This window comes from Python bivittatus, unplaced genomic scaffold, assembly GCF_059951505.1.
Source record: "Python bivittatus isolate LINGU-HERP-01145 unplaced genomic scaffold, Pbiv_v1 ctg000220_np1212, whole genome shotgun sequence".
Taxonomy (NCBI): domain Eukaryota; kingdom Metazoa; phylum Chordata; class Lepidosauria; order Squamata; family Pythonidae; genus Python; species Python bivittatus.
Genome location: NW_028277048.1, coordinates 980,194 through 1,004,965, shown reverse-complemented (window position 1 = coordinate 1,004,965; position 24,772 = coordinate 980,194). Strand labels below are relative to the sequence as shown.

The 24,772-nt window shown below is 40.5% G+C and overlaps 2 protein-coding genes across 6 annotated transcripts; one reads left to right on the top strand and one right to left on the bottom strand.

Annotated features, from left to right (window-relative positions):
• Nucleotides 1-62: 62 nt before the first annotated feature.
• YIPF2 (Yip1 domain family member 2) lies at nt 63-17,627 on the bottom strand. Of its 5 annotated transcripts, none has more exons than XM_025167823.2 (10): nt 17,493-17,627; nt 15,968-16,015; nt 14,488-14,633; nt 6,306-6,386; nt 3,956-4,043; nt 3,141-3,257; nt 2,114-2,280; nt 1,778-1,960; nt 1,043-1,176; nt 63-864 (listed from the first exon to the last, which is right to left on the bottom strand). In XM_025167823.2, the coding sequence occupies exons 2-9, from the start codon at nt 15,996-15,998 to the stop codon at nt 1,048-1,050; spliced, it is 942 nt and encodes a 313-aa protein (XP_025023591.1). In that variant the 5' UTR covers nt 15,999-16,015; nt 17,493-17,627; the 3' UTR covers nt 63-864; nt 1,043-1,047. The 5 variants fall into 5 exon arrangements, with proteins under 5 accessions (XP_025023591.1, XP_025023587.1, XP_025023590.1 ...); XM_025167819.2 differs by lacking the exon at nt 17,493-17,627 and adding an exon at nt 17,353-17,491; XM_025167822.2 differs by lacking the exon at nt 17,493-17,627 and adding an exon at nt 16,405-16,543.
• TIMM29 (translocase of inner mitochondrial membrane 29) lies at nt 16,524-19,286 on the top strand. The gene is made up of 2 exons (XM_088137578.1): nt 16,524-17,142; nt 17,258-19,286. Exons 1-2 carry the CDS (start codon nt 17,064-17,066, stop codon nt 17,884-17,886), a joined length of 708 nt encoding a protein of 235 aa, XP_087993704.1. The 5' UTR covers nt 16,524-17,063; the 3' UTR covers nt 17,887-19,286.
• The last annotated feature ends 5,486 nt before the right edge of the window (nt 19,287-24,772 follow it).

The window sequence follows — 24,772 nt, the reverse complement described above, 5'->3', positions numbered from 1 at the left end:
TACTGGACAATCCTGTTTTGAAGTGCAGTTGAGAGAAATGCATTCCTGGCCAAAGTGTCCTTGATTGATTTGACTTTCCTTACGTTGCTAAGGAGCTGCCTATTTCTCTCTTCTAGTCACAGTTAAGCCCAGAAGGGACCTTAGGAAATAATTCACTCATTCCCTGCTAGGCTTTGTGCAGCTACTTTCAACACAATCACAAGCCACACTCACAGACAAGTGTTGGATACAGAAGTACTGACTTTTTAACAGACATCACTGCAGAGCTCTGATCTGTATTAATATAGGAAGTTAAGGAAAAGCTAGTGTATGAAAGTTTAGAATAAACTTTCTAGAAAGTTTTAAAGATGAAAGTTTAATTCAAATTAGCCTTGTATACCAAATGAATCAAATGGTTAATCTTTTAAGTGATGTTTTGCCTTCTTATACAAGAACCTTTCCTGCAAAGAAATTGTTCACTAAACCCACAGGAATGCACCCATTTAGTTAAATTTTCCTCAGTTTTTCCCCTACTGTTAAAGAGATGCAACAAACCCTTCACGCAGCCCTTCTCTTCTGCCCTACTGCGACAGGCCATCCTGCTACAGCAGAGCAAGGGGCAGCTGCATCAACCAAAGCTGCTCTGGATGCTTAGATCTGCCAGGCCTCCCAAATGGCTTCCAAGGTGAGCTGCTTTCCAAATCAAGCCAACTGCTGGCATGCTCTGGCTGGCAGTAGCAAAACAATGAGTCTTGAAATGGTGGCGTATGACCTTGCTTGGCCCACTGGGGAAGATCCTCTTTCAGGTCAGGGTTTTTCCTGTCTCTCGAGTGGATTACTTCAGTGGTGTGCTCTTCCCTGAGACTGGATATTCGTGATCAGTGGCTGTAAAAGAAGCAATTCAGTAGGACAGATATTGGGAAGGGATCTAAAGGTCAAACCTGTTCCAGCAGTACTATGATTCTGCATTTCCATTGATATGGATGAGTAAGGGAACAGTAATACTTGAACTAAAATATCTGATGCCCCAGTAGTTTTTTCAAAGTCTAGTGCAGGTTCTTACCAGATTCACTTTCCCACTGCTGCAGTGCTGGAGGAAGTAGCCAGATGAGGGTGTATGCTTCTGTTCTGCTGAGCTGCTGTTGTGTAAGTCGTAGCAGCAGGAGATGTGATGCTTGGTTTCTGAAAGAAATAGAGCTTCAAAAAGACAAGATTAAATTGGGTGAAGCAGGATCCAATAGGACTCCCCCTCCCACCCTTCCAAACAACAATCTGGATTTCATCATAACAGCTGTCCTTACCAATTTCTTAGAATGCTCAAAGAAGCAAAACAGAGACTTTTTTATTCCAGTCCCTGGCTTCACAGATATTACTCATTCTCTCTCTCTCTCTCCCCCTCCACCTTCAGGATAGTCCCATGAGTTACATAATACTCAGTAATGTTCAGTGCTCTAACATCCTATATCCTGCAACCTGCTTATTTCTAGAACTACACACCTTGAAAGCATTTTAACCTTTATTTTCTACTTAGAGATATGCATTACAGGGTACTGCATTTGCCCCAATTAAGACGACTCTGAATTTAACACAATCCACAGAAAAAGAGATTAGGTAGAAAAAGGTTTATAAACCCCAACAGAAACACATACAAGTCAAACTGTCTTTCACAAAATATGTAAAGAGAAAAAAACAGTAATCTAGGCTCAAAAAGCAAAACCGTAAACATGTTTATTGTGCGGCTCCATAGCTGTTTCTCCTAGCAACTGAAATACATTACTGCAGTGCAGAAGATACATACCTTGCAACCAATAGCTAGGAGGATATGAAGAGAAACAATAATGGCCATTATGGCACAGGCAGCTGGCTTGGTGTCTGAACGGATAACTGGCCAGAAGGTAAGGACCAGAAGTGAGCCTGACAACCCCATTGCAAGTATGATCAGGAGCCACTGCAGCCACAGTATAGGGATTAGCCACAGAACCTATGAACGAAGGTGATAGTGAATCAGTAGTCTGCCAAAATTCTTAAGGTTGACTTGAAGAGGAATTCATCCTCAAAAAATGGCAACTCTTTGCAAGAATATATTCTACAGAGAATGAATGTGATGAATCTGCCAAATGCCCTGCCAACTCACCGCAGTAGGGATGTACACAAAGAGCGAGTAGCCATAAATGCACACCATTTCCAGGAAAGTGTACGCATCAGTGGTGACATGGGCTCCCTTTCGCCACTGTAGATAGCCCCACAGACCCAAGGGTACCAGCCAGGCATAGCAGTAGATAACTATGCCTGCAATAGTCACTGCACAAGGAAAAAAACTATATTAAATGCACCACTCACTACAGCCCTAGCAAAAACTGAAATTAAAACATCTGTCATAGCCTTCTATTGTTTCTAGAAAGAAGGGAGTGAGAAGTCTTAGAATAAGCCAACCATAATGTATGATGATAATCTATAAAGTAGCCCTTTATTATTATTATTATGGTTGTTCGTGCAGTCAGCCAGATGTCTAGACTGTATCTGGCATTTTTATCCACCTATCAAGTCCTTCCCAAGGACCTGGGATAGGCAGAAGTTTATTAATAATTTTTTTATAATAATTTTTATCCCACCTTTTTTATATATAACTCAAGGCGGTGAACATACCTAATACTCCTTCCTCCTCCTATTTTCCCCACAACCACCACCTTGTGAGCTGGCTTGGGCTGAGAGTGGGTGACTGGCCCAAAGTAACCCAACTGGCTTTCATGCCTAAGGCAGACTCACAGTCTCCTGGTTTCTAGGCCAGCACAAACTGGCTCTCGGTACTGGCAAGTAAACAAGACGTGTTTGTCCCAATTCTAAGAGGAGTGAAGAAAAGCTGGAAGCCATGATTTCTACATTTTTAATACCACCTCTCCATTTTGCACATTTCAGGTACAAGAGAAGAGAAGAAACTACTTTCTTCTTATGGCCATACAAGAGACATTCATCAGTATGCCCCAAAATGCTCAACAGGCAACATATATATTATTATTTTTTCTGCATATTTATCTTACCAACTGATACGGCTACACCATGGCCAACTGTATACAGAAAAATGATTAGAAGTACAATTATACCAGTAGTATACTGTCCTCAGAACTCAAGTCTCAAGACGGATTCCCATGTCAAAATCTCACCTTTGTGGAATTGAGGGCTGTAGTGGAAGGAGGAGCTGCCTCTTTTTTCCAGGAAGTTAGATAAATTGCCACTGATGGCTAGTGTGAACACCAATGTGGCACAGATCCAGAAGGGTCCTGTGAGCGCCAAAAAAACAACAAAGAAAAGAACAAAAGTGTTTTCATAAGGAGACAGGCCTCCTGGGTTAGCAGAGAGCACAGGATGGAAACAGGAAAGCCCATTTTTCATAATACCTCCAACAAAAAAAGAATTGGGTACCGAGAGGTTTTGCCACCTTCCTTAATCTTATTTTTCATATTGTATGAGGAAGGATAGGGTTTGAGGACAGTTATGAGGACCAACAGCACCAAAGCTCCTAGATTTCCATTATCAGGGACAAGGGTAAGGAGAAAATAGCACTTTAGCAAAAATGTTTGAAACTCAGCAGCACTTTCAGAATGAGACAAGTATTTCAGCCCAGAACCTGAGGCCATCTAGGAACTGGAACCATCCTTGAAAAAAAGTTATCCTACTGCCAAGGCAGTTACTCTGCTTCAGCCTACTACTCGTGACTGCTAGAAATCCTCTATGGCCTTTCCCAGCTCTGCTCTAATGGGCTGAAAACCAAGGACTGCTACATGCCTTGTATGCATTTGACAGACCAAGTAAATGGAAAATTAGCAAGATCTGAGGCCTTTTGCAGAGGCCTTTTGTCTTGCATCTGCAAAGATCAAGCAAGAAGCAAGCAAGAAGCAACTTTTGTTCTAGGTCTCATAGTTTCTAGCCTTTGAAGTAAAGGAGAATGTTACTAGAGTAGGAACTTCTCTGGACTCACCATAGAGGTCAGGATTGTTCTGCAAGTGATGCCATACAAAGTTTTTCCCCGGTAGTGGAAGCAGGGAGCCTTTTATTCTGTCCAGCACCTGATAAATAGGAAAAGAGCAGGCCTCAGCAATTTAACTCCTACGTGCTCTATAACTGTTGGGTTGGCCACACTGTTGGTGCCAGTATGCTTACAAAAACGTCCCTTAGCAACCCACATGCTTCCTGCCTTGATATTTTTATATTAAAAATGGCATGTTGAAGGGCCAGCTTTCAGCACCATACTTATCTCAAATGGGCTGCATAATGCTTGCTTAGAAAACTTTAAAACATATGCACAGCTGCAGCCCAATACTCTGGAAGTATGTCCACCTGCCTGGAAAAAGAGAAAAGGTAAGCAGGGATAGTAGGGAGGATTCTACATGGAGGGAGAGCAGCGGAAATGGCAGGTTGCATTCTGGTAAGCTGTGATTTATTTAGTGGATGTGTCTCCTATAACAGCTGACTTGTGTATGGGCATACCCCCTACAGCAGCCAATTTTCAAGAGCTTCCTCAAGATATTCTCAAATGTTTTTACAGCCCCCAAAGGATGGAGTCCCTGCTACGTTTAATAGGTATCCAGAGTTTCTATCAGGTGACAAAAGGACTATTGGAGGCCATGAACACACACACCAGGCCTTATATTAGACACCATTGTTCCAGAATGGAAATGAGACTCATAATAGTCTCCTTCAAAGCAAACGCACAATGGATGGGAGACAAAGTATCAACTCAATTTTCCAATTACAACATCATACTGATACCACAGATGCAGGGCAAGTTCATGTATACTCATTTTAAGACAGTTTTGATAACCTACATTGAGAGTATTTCAACTGAATTTCAGCTATTGAAAATATTATCTTAAAAGGAAAATCCTTATGTTGAATTAAGGAGATGGAATGGAATGACAATTCTATTTTCACAAGCTGTTTTTGAAACCAAACCAGATTCACAGCACAACATGGACTGCTGAGTTGTAGGGCTCTGCTTCTGACCAGGAAATCAAAAAATCAGAACCAAAATAATCTATTTGATTATCTAGTCCTTTTTTTACTTAGTATATTCCACTTGTATATCCAGCCACACCCAGTATCCTGACAGGTTTTTGCAGTTTCCAATATTATATCTCTTTCTTCCCAAGTAACACAACAAAAGAGAAGGCAATAAATGAACAGAGGAAAGAGATTTTGGTACCAATTTTTTTCATGTTTTTTGTTTTTAGGAAACAAAACTTTTAAGGGAAAATCCAAAATGAATTAACACTGACATATGGTAAGTTCAATACTACTGTATTTGTAATATAAGCACATTTTCACAACAGTCATTCTTGGAATGGCTTGGATAGGAAAAGATGGACGTGAGACAAAACTTTAGAAGAGAAATAGCTTTTAAAATACAACAGTTTATTTTCAACTGTTTACATGAAGAGACCTTAAATGTAAGTTCCATGGAGGCTGTAAGTTCCACTATAAGGACTGAGTCATGAGGGATTAGTCATGAGTAAATGAGAACATTTCTATCACAATATTTTCTCCAAGTGTACTGGTCCTTTCTACATATACTACAATATTTTAGATTCAAAACAGGTAAGACTAAGCAGACCCTTTTAATTCAGTTTGATTCAGTAATGAGGGAGTTAAGGAGTTCACTCTTGTAGGCTGCTGGTAAGAGGAATTGGGAACTCATGCCCTCCCCCTCTTTTAAAGAATTTAATTCATAGTTTCTAATAATTTGAATTTCTACGAGAGTTTAGATCTTGCACAAAACGTCCTGTTTATAACGAAGTATTTTGGTTCCAATTAAAAACCAATGTTGTGTGTAAAACAGTATTTTTGCTCATAAACAGCTTTAGTCTGTGGAACTTATCCCTTGGAGTTCACAAAGGAGCCATCTGAAACAAATGCAGGGCAGGGGGAGAGGAGGGGAGAAAGTCCTGTCACATAAACAGACTTCAGAAGCACAGGGAACAACAATTTGTCCAAGCTCCAGACATCCAGGATGCTCTAATCCTCCTCCTCTTCCATACTGGGCATGAGGACAAAACCTTGAAGTGTTTACTCAGTATTTTATCTTTTTAGTGCCTCTGGACCAGTACAATATTGGATTTTGCTCAAAAATCATTAGGTGAAAGAATTGTTTAATTAAAAGAATATTTAAATGATTGCTATGTTTAAATTCTATTTCCTGCATTTTAGGGTTTGGTTATTCTAAACAAAAAAAATTCAAGGTGCTTGTATCAATTTTGGCACATATTAGAACTGATTTCACAATTTGCTTCTTGGGTTTGCCTTCAAAACGTGGACTACATGGATTCTAGTACCTGGTATGTGTCAACATTGAAGAAGGCCTGATAATATTCAAATGTCCAGAAACTGGATTGCTTCTTCTGGAAGCTCAAGAGCTGCAAGAATGAGAATGGAAGTTACTGCTTTCTTCATGGCCAGGAGATAAAAGGGATATATTTTATATTGGCATTAAGAATTATAAAGGTAAAGTACAATGCTAATATACAACACTTACAATATAAAATAGTTGTAACATAAAAAGCAGTTATTTCAGGGTGGGAATGATAGGGTTAGGAGGCAGTACAGCACAGTTTGGACCCACTGAAGTTTCCCAATGTTTTTCAAGGTGTGATTTAGTGAACAGAGAGATAACTAGCCAGGAACCAGCAGTACATTGTAAATGGAAAACCTCCTGCTAGCCTCTGCAGTAACCCGTAACCTAAAGACGGATTCCAGGCTATGAATCCTAATCTCTCAGTGGCTCCTCATCAGATTGAGAAGTATTAAGTGGGGTATTACACAAATCAGTCCTGGGTTCTCTACTCTTCAATACTTTTATTCACAACTTGGGTGAAAAGAATATTTGTCAAAATTGCAGGTCCCACAAAATTGAAGTAGATTAATATTCTGCAATACTATGAATCTGTAAATGAATGTGCATTTTTAAAAAAACTTGGTGCAACACTCATTCACTCCCTTCATTTATTTGACTTGTACCCACAGCATTCAAAAGAAACTCTTGTTGATTTACATACATCCATAAAATGACAATAAATACATTATAAATATGTAGCTATACCAACAGAAAGGAATGCTTATGAACCTCCACCCTGCCTCATCTCATGAAAGTGGAAGACCATAAGCAAGTTCTCCCAGAATATCTGATTTATGAGAGTTGAAACTGGTCAGAAAAGGCAGTCCTGTGGATGCCAGGCAATGTTGAACTTTAAAGGTCAAAGCCAGCACTCTGAATTGCACTATAAGCTAATAGGGAAGCCAGGGTAGGGCCCAGAGCACAGATATAATCTGTTCATGTTGGTGAGTATCTGCCGATAAATGGGCTGCTGCATTTTAGACCAACTGAAGCTGCCAGGTATTCTTCAAAGCAACTCCACACAGAATGCCTTGCAGTAATGCAAACAAAACATGAGAGCAAGAGTTACAGTCAGGATATCCTCAAGCTACAGATATGGTCTCAAACTGATGAACCAGCTAATCCCCCCCTGGGATTACTTGCCCATCCAGGGCAATCCCCCCCTGGGATTCACTTGCCCATCCAGTAATAGCCATGAATTCAGAAGGACTCTTAAATCATGGGCCTGCTCCTTCAGGGGCAGTGCCATCCTGTCAAGAACCAAGGTCAAGATATTGACTGCATCTCCTGTACAGCCTCGGACAGTGATCTACAGTTGGGTAGTATCAGAATGATGATGATGCCATACCCCTAACCAACAGATGACCTCTCCTAACAGTTTTATGTAAATGTTAAAAAGCAGAGCAGAAAGAACTAAACCCTGTGATACCCCACACGCGAGCAACTGTTGGGACACCCCCACGAACTATCCACTGAGAAAGGAGAAGAACCACTGTAAACCAATGCCTCCAATCCCCAGCCCCTGCAGGCATCTAGAAATATGACGGTATATATATATGGGAAGCTGCTGAGAGGTCCAAAAAGAGGTACTAACCCCATCCAGACATGACAAAAGTTAATCCACAACAGCAGTCAGTGCTACTTCTTGTTTCATGTCCATATACGAATCCTGATTGAAAAGGGTCCAGATAATCTGTATCTTGTAGGGCGCTCTTAGTTGTATCCCAACTACGGTATTGCTAACCATCCCCCCAAAGGGGAGGTTACAGACAAAATGATAGATGTCATAGAGCTTTTCAGGAAGGGCGTCTTTAGAAGGGAACAAAGAACAACTTCTGACAAAGTTACTGGCATTACATCTGCTAAAATGAGGCACTGTCCACCTCCCAGATCTAATCCGTCACGCTCCCTCCAAACATCCAAAAATAGAGAAGTGGCTGTGGACAGCTGACAGCACCCTATCCCATCAAAGTCCACAGGACAGGAGTTCCATTTAAAATGGCAAGATGTTGTCCCAGTCACCACAATGGAGTTTGAGCAACTTTATCACCAAAATGCCGTGCAAGCCAATCGTAACAGAAAGGTGGGAAATGTACCTGTTGTCCTTTCTCTAAAAGGGAATTTGTCCGAAGAGTGGCTGCCTGTATGCGTTGGGCCTGACATTATTTAGGACAAGCCTATGGTGACCACAAAGGCCATGAATTCCTGAGCTCCCACCCAAACCATCCCTGAAAGCTTGAATCCTAAATTACCCATCACCAGAAGATGAGGAGACACCAGCCTTGATTTTTTTGTTTTGAATTTATTAGCCAGAATCATGCTACTCAATTGTTTCAGTTGATGCTCCCAGATGTGGGATGATTTCTGAGAATCTTTTTGAGACTGTTATCTCCTCCCAAAGGTTCTCCTCCCTTCTGCTGTTTCTGCTGACTTGGCAGTGGATGGTCTGTGGGCACTGCTTGGTTATTTCTTTATCCAAATCTACAGTATATCCAAATCTGGAATACTGTGTATAGTTCTGGTCACCACATTTGAAAAAGACAGTGAACAGGAAAGCATTTTTACTTGTTCTCAAAACACTAGGACTTGGGATCATCAAATGAAGCTGACTGAAAGGAGATTTAGAATAGATAAAAGCAAGCACTTCTTCACACAGTGCATAATTAACCTTTAGAATTCATTACCATGAGATACAGAGATAGCTACAATCTTGGGTAGCTTTCAAGGGGGATTGGATAAATTCATGGAGGACAGATTTACCAAGGGGTATTAATCTTGAAAACTCAGTATTACACTGGAATCATGAGTAGTATGTTTCCAAATTCTAATTGCATAGGAGCAATGGCAGGAGAGGAGTATGTCTCCACCTTCAGCTTGTTAGTTCCCCTAAGGCTTCTGGTTGGCCAGTGTGAAAAATAAGATGCTGGACTAAGATGGATTCTGGGCTGATCCAGCTGGGTTATTCTTATGTTCTTACACTACTGCTATTTTAACTTAATCTCCTATAAGAGCAAGACATGATTTTCAATTGTGAAGAGAAGGTTGAAGGAGCAGGATTCCAACTTTAGCTTGACAGAAACATTTCCAGGTATAAAGGAATTTAGAGATGTGGAGTCCTTGGTGCTCTCTAGCTTGGTTGTTTGCTTGCATTACCCAACTAGATAACATCATCAGTGCTAGTGAGTGTGGGGTTTGCTCCCTGTTTATATACACTAGCTTGCCCTGCCAATGTTGGTGGGGATGTGGTTTTCTCCTTGGTAGTTCCTTGTTTAGGGTATTGTTTTCTGCTTGATTATTTGTCTGATGTTCACCCCTGCTTATCTGTGTGTTGGTTGCTGGAGAGGATGTGTTCTGGTCTTTTTGTTTCCTTCTTAGCTTTTTTACTGTTTCTTCTGAATGGTGTGTAAATGTGGTTTATTATTTAACACCAGACAAACAATCAAGCAGAAAAACAATACATAGTCCAGAGATTGAAGCAAGCATGAGAAAGAAACTCAAAATAACTCCATTTGATTTTGTTTAGTATAAGATTGGACACATAGTGAAACTTTGACAAGCTTTCAAGATTCTCTTATTATACCCTACACCAATAAAACAGCATTCCTGGAATCCCTGCAGTATCTGTTTCTTGACCTTCTCGCCTAGCATGAAGGGCTGCCATTAAGTTAGGAAAGCAAGTAAGGTGGCAGAGGATTCAGTCTTATCTCAATACCGTTCTACATTTTCATTATTAACCTGGATGAAAAGATAAGAGAATGGAGGGTTAGCCAACAGAAGCACCTATCTGGATTACCTCCTCAAAGTACTTTCAAGATTCAGCATAGCTGGTTTAGTGTGGTCTAGTGGTTAAGGCACCAGACTAGAAACCAGGAGATGGTGAGTTCTAATTCCGCCTTAGGCATGAAAGCTGGCTGGGTGACTTTGAGCCAGTCACTCTCTCTCAGCCCAACCCACTTCACAGGGTTGTTGTGGGGAAAATAGGAGGATGGAGTATTGGGCATGTTCACCACCTTGAGTTATTTATAAAAATAATAAAGGCAAGATTTAAAAAAAAAATCTAAAAAAAAGTCTTTTCCAAGGCTTTTTGAACATTCATGTGCACACCTAGAAGAGATTTCTATCAGGATAACTGGTAAAGACAAATTATATATATTCTGTAGTGGTCAGACTCTATTTCAAGTAATCTATCCAATTCTGGAAACCATATTTTAAAAAGGATTTATATTTATAAAGATTTATATTTTAAAGATATTTATAGAAGTCTGAAGAATGCCAAGCATACCTTTCTTTTTTCCCCTCCTTCTATTTTGTTTAATTATTATGATTAATGTTGATGTCAACATTGTAACTGGGCAAAGAGAATTATTCTATGAAGATGGAAAAAAATCATACTCCTGTAGTAGATACAAGAAATACGTCCCCCATCAATTTTAGAAATGTCTTTATATTGTAAAAATGAAAAGATTGAGAAACATGATCCTACAGTGGGGCAAAAAAGTATTTAGTCAGCCACCAATTGTGCAAGTTCTCCCACTTAAAAAGATGAGAGAGGCCTGTAATTTTCATCATAGGCATACCTCAACTATGAGAGACAAAATGGGGGGAAAAATCCAGAAAATCACACTGTCTGATTTTTAAAGAATTTATTTGCAAATCATGGTGGAAAATAAGTATTTGGTCAATATCAAAAGTTCATCTCAATACTTTGTTAGATATCCTTTGTTGGCAATGACAGAGGTCAAACGTTTTCTGTAAGTCTTCACAAGGTTTTCACACACTGTTGCTGGTATTTTGGCCCATTTCTCCATGCAGATCTCCTCTAGAGCAGTGATGTTTTGGGGCTGTCACTGGGCAACACGGACTTTCAACTCTCTCCAAAGGTTTTCCATGGGGTTGAGATCTGGAGACTGGCTAGGCCACTCCAGGACCTTGAAATGCTTCTTACGAAGCCACTCCTTCGTTGCCCAGGCAGTGTGTTTGGGATCATTGTCATGCTGAAAGACCCAGCCACGTTTCATCTTCAATGCCCTTGCTGATGGAAGGAGGTGTTCACTCAAAATCTCACGATACATGGCCCCATTCATTCTTTCCTTTACACGGATCAGTCGTCCTGGTCCCTTTGCAGAAAAACAGCCCCAAAGCATGATGTTTCCACCCCCATGCTTCACAGTAGGTATGGTGTTCTTTGGATGCAACTCAGCATTCTCTCTCCTCCAAACACGACAAGTTGAGTTTAGACCAAAACCTTCTACTTTGGTTTCATCTGACCATATGAAATTCTCCCAATCCTCTTCTGGATCATCCAAATGCTCTCTAGCAAACTTCAGACGGGCCCGGACATGTACTGGCTTAAGCAGGGGGACACGTCTGGCACTGCAGGATTTGAGTCCCTGGTGGCATAGTGTGCTACTGATGGTAGCCTTTGTTATTTTGGTCCCAGCTCTCTGCAGGTCATTCACTAGGTCCCCCCAGGTGGTTCTGGGATTTTTGCTCACCGTTCTTGTGATCATTTTGACCCCACAGGATGAGATATGGCGTGGAACCCCAGATCAAGGGAGATTATCAGTGGTCTTGTATGTTTCTAATTATTGCTCCCACAGTTGATTTCTTCACACCAAGCTGCTTGCCTATTGCAGATTCAGTCACCCCAGCCTGGTGCAGGTCTACAATTTTGTTTCTGGTGTCCTTTGACAGCTCTTTGGTCTTGGCCATAGTAGAGTTTGGAGTGTGACTGTTTGAGGTTGTGGACAGGTGTCTTTTATACTGATAACAAGGTCAAACAGGTGCCATTACTACAGGTAACGAGTGGAGGACAGAGGAGCCTCTTAAAGAAGTAGTTACAGGTCTGTGAGAGCCAGACATCTTGCTTGTTTGTAGGTGACCAAATACTTATTTTCCACCATGATTTCCAAATAAATTCTTTAAAAATCAGACAATGTGATTTTCTGGATTTTTTTTCCCATTTTGTCTCTCATAGTTGAGGTATACCTATGATGAAAATTACAGGCCTCTCTCATCTTTTTAAGTGGGAGAACTTGCACAATTGGTGGCTGACTAAATACTTTTTTGCCCTACTGTATATGGTATAGATTTAACAAAATGTTAAAGGGATGAGCTAGTTCTATTACGTGGGTCTTTTTTTTCCCCTCAGTATTTTCACCTTAACTACTTTTATATATTTGGTTGTTTTTTTTTACTGAATCAACACTTGTATTATTTTTTTCTGTTTATCATACTTCATTATATTTCACAAAATATGTTCACAAAATAAACAACAAAAATAATAATCTACTACTATAACAAACACTAATGGGGAAATGGGGAATCCATGGCCGCCCCAACCCTTTGGAACAGCCTTCCCACTGAGATTTGGAGGGCCCCATCCTATTAATCTTCTGAAGGGCTGTGAAGACCTGGCTTTTACCCAGTCATTGGGCTAGGATGGAAGTGAGCCCAGCAAATGTAAATAGAGGCTAGAACAACAGTGGATAACCTGCAGGGTATCTGCAACAGCCTCTCCCTGAAATTCTGCTGCTAAAATTCAGCACCCAAATGCCTGCATTTTGAGGGTATGAAATTTTTTTAACTCCAACCCTTAAACACCTTAACTGCTCCCCAAGGAGCCAAAAATTGAGCTTGCCTCCATTCTCACCCTTAAAACCCAGACCCCTAAGACTCTTCCCAAATTGGTAATCATAAGCACCTTTGGGGGATTAGAGGTTATTATATGACCTCCTGAAGTCTGATCCCTCAAACACTGCCCACCCTGGCTAGTTTCAGAGGTTGGGGCTTCAGATGGGAACAATAAGTATGGTCCACCATTGTTATGTTCAGCCCTGTGTTGTGGCTGAAATTTGCTAACTTCTCTATTCTTTGTAAACTGAATGATTATTTCTCCCCCACTCATGTAAGCATGCTAACAGAGCTAATTCTACTCCCCACAATTTGATACATGAATTTGAAATTAACCAATTCCTTTTTGGATCTTTAATGTGAATTTGTCAAGAAACACTACAGCCAAAGTAGAAAGACTCCCTTGCATACTGGTCTCAGAATGTGTGTTGACATATACTTAAAACACAGAGAGCTTGTGAAATTACACTTCTCAAAGACATTCTATTTTTTGCACATATTGTTCATAGTCCAGCGCCACTAAATTGGTTAGCTGCATGTAGTCTTCTCACCAGCTTTTCAAGACCCATCTAAGATCAGTACTGAGAAGTTAAGCTATGAATCTTCCTTCTCCCCAAGTTGTTATTTGGAATAAGGGTTATACTTGAATACACTTATAAATCTTAAATTCATACAAATGTTGGGTGTATTCTTTATCAGCTTTGTTTTCTTTAACTAAAGAGTTCTACTCACTAGCTAGTTAACTAGTTTTCCTCACTAGACAGACTGATCCCAAATAGTAAATGCCTCCAATCTGTGGTACCAAAGGTGGTGTGAAAAAGGTTGCACCAAAATCTCAAGGGACCCACAGACTACACTCACTTGCTGTAAGAGAAGAGACATCCCAGAGGATTAAGAATGGCCTTGTGGGCATAATCAAATATTATAAACAGTTGAATATAAATCATTAGTTACAGTGAAAAAGTAGTGCAGTGACAGAAACTAAGCTGCAAATTTTCCAACTCCTACTCTTCCACACTGGGGCCAAACTGGCATCATATCAAATGTATATCAAATATTGAGGTCAAATTCCATAATGGTCAGGTCAGGTCAGGTCAGATATTTCCTGAGTTTATTGTTGTAACCACAGCTCATAGCAATGTAGCATAGCCAGTGGTTAAAGTGTTGGGCTAGGGCCTGGAGGCCCCAGTTCAAGTCCACCCTCAGTTATGGAAACACAACAAATAAGTTTGGACTAGTCATCTTTCAGCCCAACTTTACATACTGTACAGGAATGTTATTGCACAGAAAATTAAATTTTGCATACAGCACCTTAAACTCTTGGAGAAAACATAGATATAAATTTAACAAATATATGAAAACTATATAATCAAAACTCTTACTTGATGTCCTATTATCTATCGCTCTCATGTGCGCGCTATCTCTCAATTCTATGTCAAAATGTCCCTAGGCTAAGTTCATGCATCTTCTCCATCCTCCCCAAAACTCACCTCAGTTTTATCATCCTCTTCATCTGGTTCATGTTCCTCATTATAGCTAGAAGACATGTTGAGAGTTGTGTGGCTTTGCCTCTCACTAATGCTAGGTGTAGTAGCATCAGCATTCTCAGCCAGCAAATCCATGGCTTCATTAAATTCTACAGAGAAAATATCAATTACATCTGATTGGCTCAAATCAAACTTCATTCTGGAGTTCAAGGGCCAACTGCAACAGCACTTTCTAAACTTAGGAAAGGATCTCTGCTAGTACTGCACTAAATTAAAAATAATTTTTAAGTATTTTAAAAATCCTTTTGCTTCCTGCAACTTGCTAAGCATCTTTGAGGTGGGAGAAAAAAGCTTTTCATCATTTCATACTGAGAAGCAAAGAGCAGAACAAAATCCTTTTGGAACCTTGCTAGGATCTAGTTGCCACTGTGTAAGACTGCTCTCCCCCAATGCTTAAACTCCTCCCCAAAGAGGAGAAGGTTAAAAAAATCTGAATACTTAACTTTTTATATACTTTTAACATAACATTAGCATAGAAATACAAAAGGAATTCTGATATCAGTTGTAAATAAGAACAGTGAAATTTGTTTTAAAGGGTGGCTACAGGAACTCATGGCTTGACCAACAAATTTTCTGTTTTAATTTGGACTTTGGCATGGAGCAAGGAGTGAACTTGTTAGGCTAAGTGCTCCTTTCAAATTCTATGATTCCAACCAAGTATGCAAAATTAATGGATTTTTCATAATACAGTATGGTTTTTAAGAAGTGTATGATCTAAGGCAGAAAAAAGAATTTGAAGCTTTTGCCGAGAACTTGGGTTTTTGGGAAAAAAGCAGGAAATTAAAAGACCTTTCCTCAGAGATTGTTGGAGAAACTCACTCAGAAATGTTAACAGATGCCCAAAGACGGAAGAAAAAAACTATCCACAAAGCTTTGGGGTTTCTTTCTTCTAAGCCTAAGACAAACACACACACATATGCATATGTGGCTCAGTATTTGTCAAACCTAGTAAGGAAAAAGCATTTACAGTAACAGGACCATTTTATCTATGTATATCATCCACAAGAGTTATACTTACCTTTAAATCCCACTAAGTTCAATGTTGTATACATCCAGATAAATCAGAATATACTGCAGTTAAAGAATATGACATGGAAAATACCCAATCACAATACACTAACAGTTGTTTACTAAAGTATTCCATATTCACTCAGAGAATCCTGTTCAATAGGTTTAAGATTGCAGCTTTCTCATGGCTGTATTTTTAGTCCCACTGAATTCTGTAATTATATGGAATCTCCTGCTTCAGTCCTTATCAGCAGATAGGTCCTGGGAAGCACAGCAAAATCCCCCTCCTGACTGGTTGCTCTGGGATGACTGAGTGCTTCTAGTGCAGACAGAAAAAGCTCTATGGCACAACCGAGGCATTCTCATCAACATGAAACATGCCTGCTTAAACCCAGACCTCGGAGAAAACACTCACCGTGAAATTTGAGCTCATCTGGGGCAGCCATGATGCGGCTAGATTATCCTGGGAAGGGAAAGGGAAAGAAACAGCCGTTCAGAAAACGCGACTATGAAAGGCAGCTTGGTGGATGTGGTAGGAGACTCTCTCAGCCCGGCGGTCTTTTCCTTCATCCAAAGTAAGGCCGAGCAGCTCTAAGGGCTATGCTCCCACGGCAAGCCAGGTTTGCCCTACCCTGCCCCGCACTGATCGCCCCAGGAGAAGGGGAAGGATGGGCGGAGGAAGTTAGGCGCCCCTCGCCGACTGCGGAAAGGCACTCTGCAGATGCTCAGAGACACCGAAGGCAGCGGTCGGCCGGGAGAACTGCTGCCACACCCTGCCAACACGTCACCACTCGCTCGCGAAACCGCCCCGCTTGTTCCACGTGTTCATAGGATTTCCTCAACCGTCCCTACCCGGAGGAGGAGGAGGAGGAGAAGGGGAAGGCCCAGCCCACCGCCAGGCCGCGGAAGGCCTATCGACGACGAGGACGATCCGGTGCCGCCACCCGAGCACCCGAGGCTCCTCCTCTACCGGCTGCGCTGGGAGGCCGCTGCAGTTTCGTCACGGGACGCCTGGGTCACCTTTCCCCTGCCCCAGATGTGGCTACTGGAGACGGGGAAAGGCGGGCCTCCCTAGAAGACGCCGAAATCTTGACGTCCGCGCCCGGTTCTTCCGTGGCAGAATATATTCCGGTTTACGAACATTTACAAATAGCTGCGAACGTAAATCAGTGTCGAAGCCGCTCCCTCGCCCCTTTTCCACCGGGGAGAGGGCCTTTCGACGACCCCGGGCAGTGAGGGTTTCCTCTTGGGTGCCGGCGCTTTCAGCCCCCCTTCCCGCCTTTCTCTCTCCGAAAAGAAAGCGCCCTCGGGTGTTGCCCCAGAGGTTCTACGTGCCCGTCCACGTCCGGGCGTCGAGAGCCGCCTTCCCCTTTGGGGAGCGGCGCAGGGGGACGGCCACCGGCAGCCACGCGTCGCGCTGCCCTTGCCCTCCCGGCCGTGACTTCCCCTTGGTTGCCGCCGCGGCGGTCCGGCCGGGTTTGGTGTCCGGCCGCGCCTCAGGACGAGCGGGCATGGCGGGTCCTCCAAGCCCCGGAGAGACAGTGGAGAAGAAGCCGAGCCTGTGGGGGCGCCTCCGCGCCGGCCGCCTAGGTTAGCCGAGGCCGCTTCCCCCCCCCCCCCCGCAGGCCGAGGAGGGAAGCTGTTTGGGGCGCGCCGCCCTCTTTCTCCCCCGCTCCCCTTAACACGGTCTTTTTTCCCTCCGCAGCCTCGTGGTGGAAGAGCCTCCTGCACGACTATGCGGAAGCCTGCCGAGAAGTCGCCCAAGGCATCCGGCAGCGGCCGGGCAAAGCCGGTCTGTACCTCTCGCTGCTGGCTGGAGCGGTGGGCTGCAGCCTCCGCAACCCCAGCGAAGCGTCCTTCGACTCCAGCCTCCTGGAAGCCTCGGGCACCCTCCTCCTCCTCTCGCCCTGGACGCGCAGCAGCAGCTCGGAAAGGCATACCCAGCGGTTGATGGTGCTCCGAAACCGGGGCCAGTTGCGCGTCCAGAGCCTCGTGTTTTTCTCCCTCCTCTACGAGGCGCCTTATGATGCCGGAGCAGACCTCTATCAAGCGCACTGCAAGTACCTGAAGCCACGGTGGACTGATTTTCCCAGTCAGATCCTCGATGTAGGCTTCTGGGGGCGCTGGTGGGTGTTGCACTCCAAAATGCAGGATTCAGACATTAACAATGAAGAGTTTCAGTACCTGCCAGAGCATCTCAAGACCATTTCTTTTAATGACTTGCACTCGGAAACCAACGAGAAACTTTTTGATGAGAAATACAAAGCTGTGATCCTGACAGAGGAGCAAATCCAACAAGCTGACAGGGAAGATCAAGGGCAATTGCACTCTTAAAGCAATTGAGTGATTGTAATATATCAATAGAAAACAAAACAAAGCAGATGCTTCATTAATTCAGTTTTCCATTTTCTTCTAGGGCTCGAATGTTCATTATGTTGGTAGGCATAGCAAGATGGGAGAATAAATGCTATCTAAAACCGAGTAGATGTTTGATGTATAATTCTTAGTGCCACCTAAGGTGATTGAGTAATTGACAGTTGTCTCTTTCTTTGTAGTCATGTTTGCTCTAAATTTGATGTAAAACCTTATGCAAATTGGAGGACAAATAGATCAACACCCTTTCCTCAGTTTACATACAGCCTTTCCTGTTCATCTCATAATCTCTTCCCACATCACTAAAAGTAGTAAGGAAAGTCCCATGTTATTCGTTCCCTATCAGAAATGAAGCTCAGTTATACTTTAGTTTCTATTTGGATTTTGTTAAAAGGCAAGGCAGTATGGCTTCCAAGCCGCAATACTTTTCTTTTTTGAGAAACCAGCACAGCATTAGCTTTAAAAATTACTGTAGAGTCTTCTGTTACATTTCAGTTACACTTTTAATATAAAATTAAAGCTTGATGCAGACTGCTTCATCTTCAAAAGATAAATTTCTATAAATGATTTGATTCCAAGCCTTTTCCTTTTTGAATGCATTTTCATTCTCTTGTATGTATTTGTCCAAGACAGAAGTAACAGATTATCAAAATTCTGCAAATCCTTTGTAAATTTTCTATACGTCAATGAAAATTGATGTTTTTCAAAATCTCAGAGAGGTCTCTGGAAGGCAGAGGCTGCTGAAAATCAACTATTTTGCTCCCTAATTTCAATGGTAGAATCTTGGATGTTGGGGGCTGCATTTCTTAATATATGGATCTGTTTATATCTAAAAAGGTCATGTTTCTTAAACATGTTGACATGGCATTCACAACTTGAGTGGGATGCTATGTAGATTACCCCATGTGATTCACTGATCTGTTTGTAGTTCATTGATCTGCATTGTTTGGTTTAAGTATGATTAAAAATGCAAATGGGGAAAATAATGTTTGTGGGGGGGAAGAGTATGTTAGAAAATCCATTTTAAGAGGCTTGTCACACATTATTTAAACATTAAAGAAAAAGGGACATGAAATAATAACACCCCAATTCTACACTGTAAAATTGAAAAGTATCCTCTCAAATAAGATTGTATCATATTAATGTATGTATATGATTTTAAATTGCTTTGTAGTCAAGCTGCTTGTTTTTTCTGCCAGTTGGGAACTTACATTTCTCTACCAACTGTACCTTCCTTTAATCCTCCAGCATATAAATTACTGACACTGAACATATTATGTAAGCTAAAATATTTTAAACATTCAGACTGGGTTCATAAATCATGCTAAGCAATTAAATCAATAAATCATGATTTGTTGAATAAACCATAATTGGCTGCATAACATGCTAAATCATTACAACATATTGAACTAAAACCATATTGTGGCTTAGAAAAAATTATAAAGCTAGTCTCAGAGTTACCCAATGCATAAGATAATATTTTTATGATATCAGAAGTTTGAAAACAATGGAACCCCCACCAGAACCCTGCAGAGAGCTGCAAACTATATTTAAAATGTGATATTTAAACTGATGGAAATTAGATGCAGATTAAGGCAGGGGATTGATGACATCTTGGCTATATCTAATAATGGAATGAAATCTAGGTTCATCTTCTAGCCTTCATGCTCCATTGAATCTACTCCAGAAGGTAGAAGGATCTATTTTTTTTACTAATTAACAATATACTGTACATCACTGATTGACACAATTTTCCCAACTTATTTAAACAAAGGGGCTCTCTAAATTATCAAATTATTACCAAAAGTTGTAACTCCAATTTCCAAGAAAGATTTCCCGAAGTGAAAAAAATAGAGAACTAGCAGCAGTAAACCAACAAGCAAAACTACAAGCTATAAAATGGCGGTCTCAGAGTTCCTATTTTATAGGCAAAAGTGTTGAACACTGACTAATATTCTCTTTTATCCTATGTCACCCTGTGGACTGTATGTTCATCATATAGTCCATTAGGCTGATTATCCATCATGGTCACTAGAAGAGGCAAGCGCGCAAAGAAGTTATGCAGGTAGTCCTCGCTTAGCGATCACAATTGGGACCACCAACTCCATCACTAAGCATTGCAATCACTAAGCAAAACATGACTGTGACAGGCTTACGACCTCACTTCCCCCTTCAGTCATTAAGCAAAATATCACATGACCACGACTTACGATTGTACTTCTACCTTCTCTATTAACTGCTTATCACAAACCAGTTGTGAAGCACACAAATGGCGATCACATAACCACGGGATGCTGCAACCATCATAAATGTAAGGATTGGTCAAAGCTTTTTTTTTTTTATACCATTGTAACTTCAAATGGTCATTAAATGAGGCAGCAGATAAGTGAGGACTACCTGTGTTCCATTCAGACATAGATTGGTTCAAATCATTTTTAGTTTAAAAGCAAAGCTCAAATTTTCAAGTATTTAAATATTTTTAGCATCCTGGTCTCACCTATCACTTCAGTTTCCCCACAGTTTGTAACAACTCAGCTTCATAACTGTTCCCATCTTTTGGCTTCTCAACCAAAAAGTATCCTACAACAGTGAGAGCGTCAAGCCCTCAAACCTGGGATAGCTGATCCTGTATGTCAATGGGGTAGATGTGAGACAAAACTACACACCCATTCCAATTGTCTCCTGATTAGATTTTTTTTATTATTTATATTTATTATTTTACATAAAGTAAAAGACAAATCTAAAGACAAAGAAAAGAAAGAAAAAGAAGAAATATGAAAATAAACTAAAGTTATAAAATATAATGACTTCCAATCTTCTCTTCAACAGATTACTATTTTATAATCCCTCGTCCCTTTTGGATGTCATACAAATCCCTTCAGCCCCACACTTAATCCACATTTTTTTAAATGTTCAAATCCATAAATTGTCATATCATTTCTTCTTTCAGCAAAAAATCCATATAAGGTTTACAGTCTTTCAGAAAAGTCGTTGGTGTTTTTACTCTGACTAAGCAGGTCATCTTTGCCATCTCAGCAAATTCTGACATTTTCACAATCCATTCCTCCATTGTGGGAATTTCATTATTCATCCATCGTTGTGCATACAATAATCTTGCTGTAGTTACCATATACAAAATCAATTCTGCCATGAGTCTTTTCTAATTCATTGTCCATAAGTTCTAATTTTAAAAGTTCTGGCTTCTTCATAATATTTATCTTTAAAATGTTTTGCATCACCATGTGAATTTGTATCCAAAATTTCTTGGCTTTTTTCATAAGCCCACCATGAATGATAAAATGTTTCCTCATGTTTTCCACATTTCTATACGCTCAATATGGCACTTCTCACATAATCTACATTAACTTTATCATACCATAAAAACCCATGCCAACCAAACCTTAGGTTAAGTTTTTCCAATTCTAACATTTTATTTCTCAGCAAGACCCAAACCAAGCTGCAAAATACAATTTATAGTTAGTCCTCCTCTGTCTTTTGCATCTTTTATATTTGCAAAATTTTATATTTGACCCTTGGTTTCTTACCCTTCCATACAAATCTGGATATATCTTTTTGCCATTGCTTAAAAGGTGCATCATTTTTCAAAACAGGTATTGATGTAGAAACATCATTCTGGGTACTACATTCATTTTTGTCACAGAAATTCTTCCAAACAGTAATAACTGCAACTTTCCTCATCTTAGTAAATCTTTCTTGATTTTATTCCATACCTTAACATAATTGATATTGCATTTGGGGGTTAGGAGTTTTTGAGTTCGGGCTTGAATCTAGAGTTCAGAATCAGAATAATTCATAGGTTGGCTGAGTTCAGGTTGGCTTGAGTTGAATCTAACCCATGAAAAAATATGACAATTTATTTATATTACAAATCTGTATTCTACAAATACAGAGCAGCAGTAATTCTTGATATATAAGAATATGATGCCAATACAACCAACATAATAAAATATGTATAAAATTCAAGCCACTGCCAAAAATAGTCCAGTCAACAAAATTGAGAAAAAAGTCAGATTGCTCATAAAGAAAAATGGTCCTGAAAATTTAGTAAAAAACTTGATAACTGTCAACCTTCACACCTCTATGGCTTGCCCAAAATCCACAAACCAAAAGTTCCATTATGGTCAGTTGTCAGCTGCATTGGAACATCAGTCCATCCACTGACAAAATGCTTATTCAAAAACTAAACCTACTTCAGGAAAACAAGACTGGAGGAAGAAATGGTGGGCTGAAGATGGCTCCGTGAAAAGTGGAGCCGACAACCATGGCGAAAAACCTCTCCAGACAAGGAGAGGACTTGAGATCACCCACAAGTGCTCCAGGTAGTTGCTCCTCATGAGGAGACCACAAGACAGTGATTTACAGCAGGTTTAGAGCTCTGGAAGACAAAAGAATAGCCACCTTGTTAAACCGCAGTTAGTGCCTTTGAAAGGACACTGGGTTCTCATACTTCCTTTTCTAATCACTTTAGGAAATTGCTTGTTAACTGCTTTTCAGCTATTAGGAACCTTTGGATCAACAAGTCTGACAGCACTGGGTGAGTTTCCTCCAATCCTTAGCAAAATAAGTTTTAAATACAAGTTTAAGGACATAAAATTGGGGAGGGGGGGGGAATAAACAGCAAAAGGTTGATTTAAAAAAGAGATGGGATATGGGAAGAAGAGATCATTTGTTGTATTTTAAGAGAAGGTGATAAGTTACTAAAATTGTTTATACTTGTGATGAAGGGAAATAACTTCTTTATATCTTTCTTTTCTTTTTCTTTACTATATTCTATTTTTTCTTTCTTTTCTATTTCTTTTCTATTTTTTCTCTCTTTCTTTGCTGCACCTTCTATTTTTTTCTCTTTTTTTAGTTTGTATTAGTTTTTATTGTTGTAATTGTAATTTTTAATAAAATTACTATAATTTTTTTTTTTTTTTTACAAAATTCACAATGGAAAAAACAAAACGGGCCTATCTTTCCTGGATCTCCTCATCAAAAAGAAGCAGCAACAGCAGCTAATCACTAGTGTCTACAAAAAGTAAACTCACATTGACCAACACCTCAACTGCCATTCAAACTACCCCAAAAAAACCATCATCTGTGTTAGGCACAAAGCTAAGATCAGATATGACATGCACCAAGTTAATGGAAAAGACAAGACAAGACAAGACGTGAGAGATGGTTAAAATATGTTGTTATTGACAAAGAAATAGTAGCTTGAGCATGCTAAGAGTGCAGCTGTGTGAGAGAGAAGGAAGTAGTGTTAAGTGTTATGGTTATCAAATAGTGGCAGATGGAGAGGAAGTTGTCTCCTTGTGTGGGACAATGTAAATAAAAACTAATTTAACCTGGGGCAGTCTTTATCAGTATAATGCAATTAGCTGAAACCTTGAGCAAATTACCATAGACTTGCAATGGATGAGGTGGGAGTGGCCAGGAAGAAATCATAGAGCGGCCGGAAAGACTGTACACTCAGAGTACCTTAGCCAATGGGGAAAAGGGGAGGGACTTGTGATCGGGAATGTATATAATTAGGCCGGAGTTTGTATGTGGGTGTGGCTTCTTATTTGCAATGAAGTCCACCAGCCTTTGCAAACACTTCCAATAAAACTTTACTTCTGACTAACCCAGAGAGAGATTTGTGGTACTTGTTTCGCACAAAGACTAGTCTTCAAGGATAATATAGCAGGGAATGAAAACAGCAACTCCACCCCAGACAAAAATACACCCTGATCACTATCTCACTATAGAGGGGGATATGTACAGAAAAGATCATGGCAATTTGCCAAAAGTACAAAATGTGCGTACTCCAGACAATACTACAACGCAATAACTGCCTAAACAAAGTAGCACCCAATAGGCCAAAACAATTACAACAAGATGTCATCTTTGGGATTCCCATGTGCCCTGCAAGAAAATATCCCTAGGTGGGCACTGAGATCCTGGTTAGCAGAACTCTGGAATGAACTGAAAAATCAAAGTTCTGAAATAAGAGTGACTCATTGCATGAAGACCATGCTGGGAAAACACATCAATCATGTGCAAAAAAATCTGAAAAACAGTTGAAATGTAAATAGCCAACCTAAAACACTTTGCAGAAAAGAACTGAACTTGGAAGGCATGTTACACAGAATTCCTTTAACAATAAAAACAAAAACAAAACAGTGTGACATATCAACCAAGGACCAGTCTATAGTTTACTGGTCATTGTTTGTACCTGCATGATGAAGACAAAATACTTTATTGCTAAAATGTTGCATTTCTTAACGTTATTTACAATTGTGTTATACAGTTAAAAAAAACAGATTGATTCTTATATGCCTGAAAATGGCCAGTGAACCAGACTGAACGTCACAAACAACCCACTAATTCTTAACCGTGATTTATGTCTTGACTGAATACAAGTGTGGACTATCCAATCCAGTAATGTTTACTCAGTCAAGGACCAGCAATATTTAAAAATATACAACACAAAAGTAAAATCAAATGGTTGAAATAAAATGACAACGTAACAAGGAGTCTCTATAATGAACATAAGCTACTATAATGGTATGTTAACAAACTGTGCAGGCATAAATCTAAAATATTACAATCTATGAAGTAAAAATACTTTACTTCTGGGATTGGAATAATTTATTTCAAAATAGGAGAGCCAGTTTGGTGCAGAGGTTAAGGCACCAGGCTAGAAACTGGGAGATGGTGAGTTGTAGTCCTGCCTTAGGCCTGAAGCCATCTGGGTGACCTTGAGCCAGTCCCTCTCTCTCAGCCCTAGAAAGCAGGCAAGGGCAAGCCACTTCTGAAATCTTGCCAAGAAAACTGCAGGGATCAGTCTGGGCAGTTGCCA

Bases quoted from the DNA above. Each gene is read 5' to 3' on its own strand.
- TIMM29 (XM_088137578.1), top strand. From the start codon at position 17,064: ATGGCGGGTCCTCCAAGCCCCGGAGAGACAGTGGAGAAGAAGCCGAGC. The intron at 17,143-17,257 runs GTTAGCCGAGGC...TTCCCTCCGCAG, and splicing joins CCTCCGCGCCGGCCGCCTAG to CCTCGTGGTGGAAGAGCCTC.
- YIPF2 (XM_025167823.2), bottom strand. From the start codon at position 15,998: ATGGCTGCCCCAGATGAGCTCAAATTTCACG. The intron at 4,044-6,305 runs GTACTAGAATCC...CCTATTTATCAG, and splicing joins TCAATGTTGACACATACCAG to GTGCTGGACAGAATAAAAGG. The intron at 1,177-1,777 runs GTATGTATCTTC...GTCTTTTTGAAG, and splicing joins TCCTAGCTATTGGTTGCAAG to CTCTATTTCTTTCAGAAACC.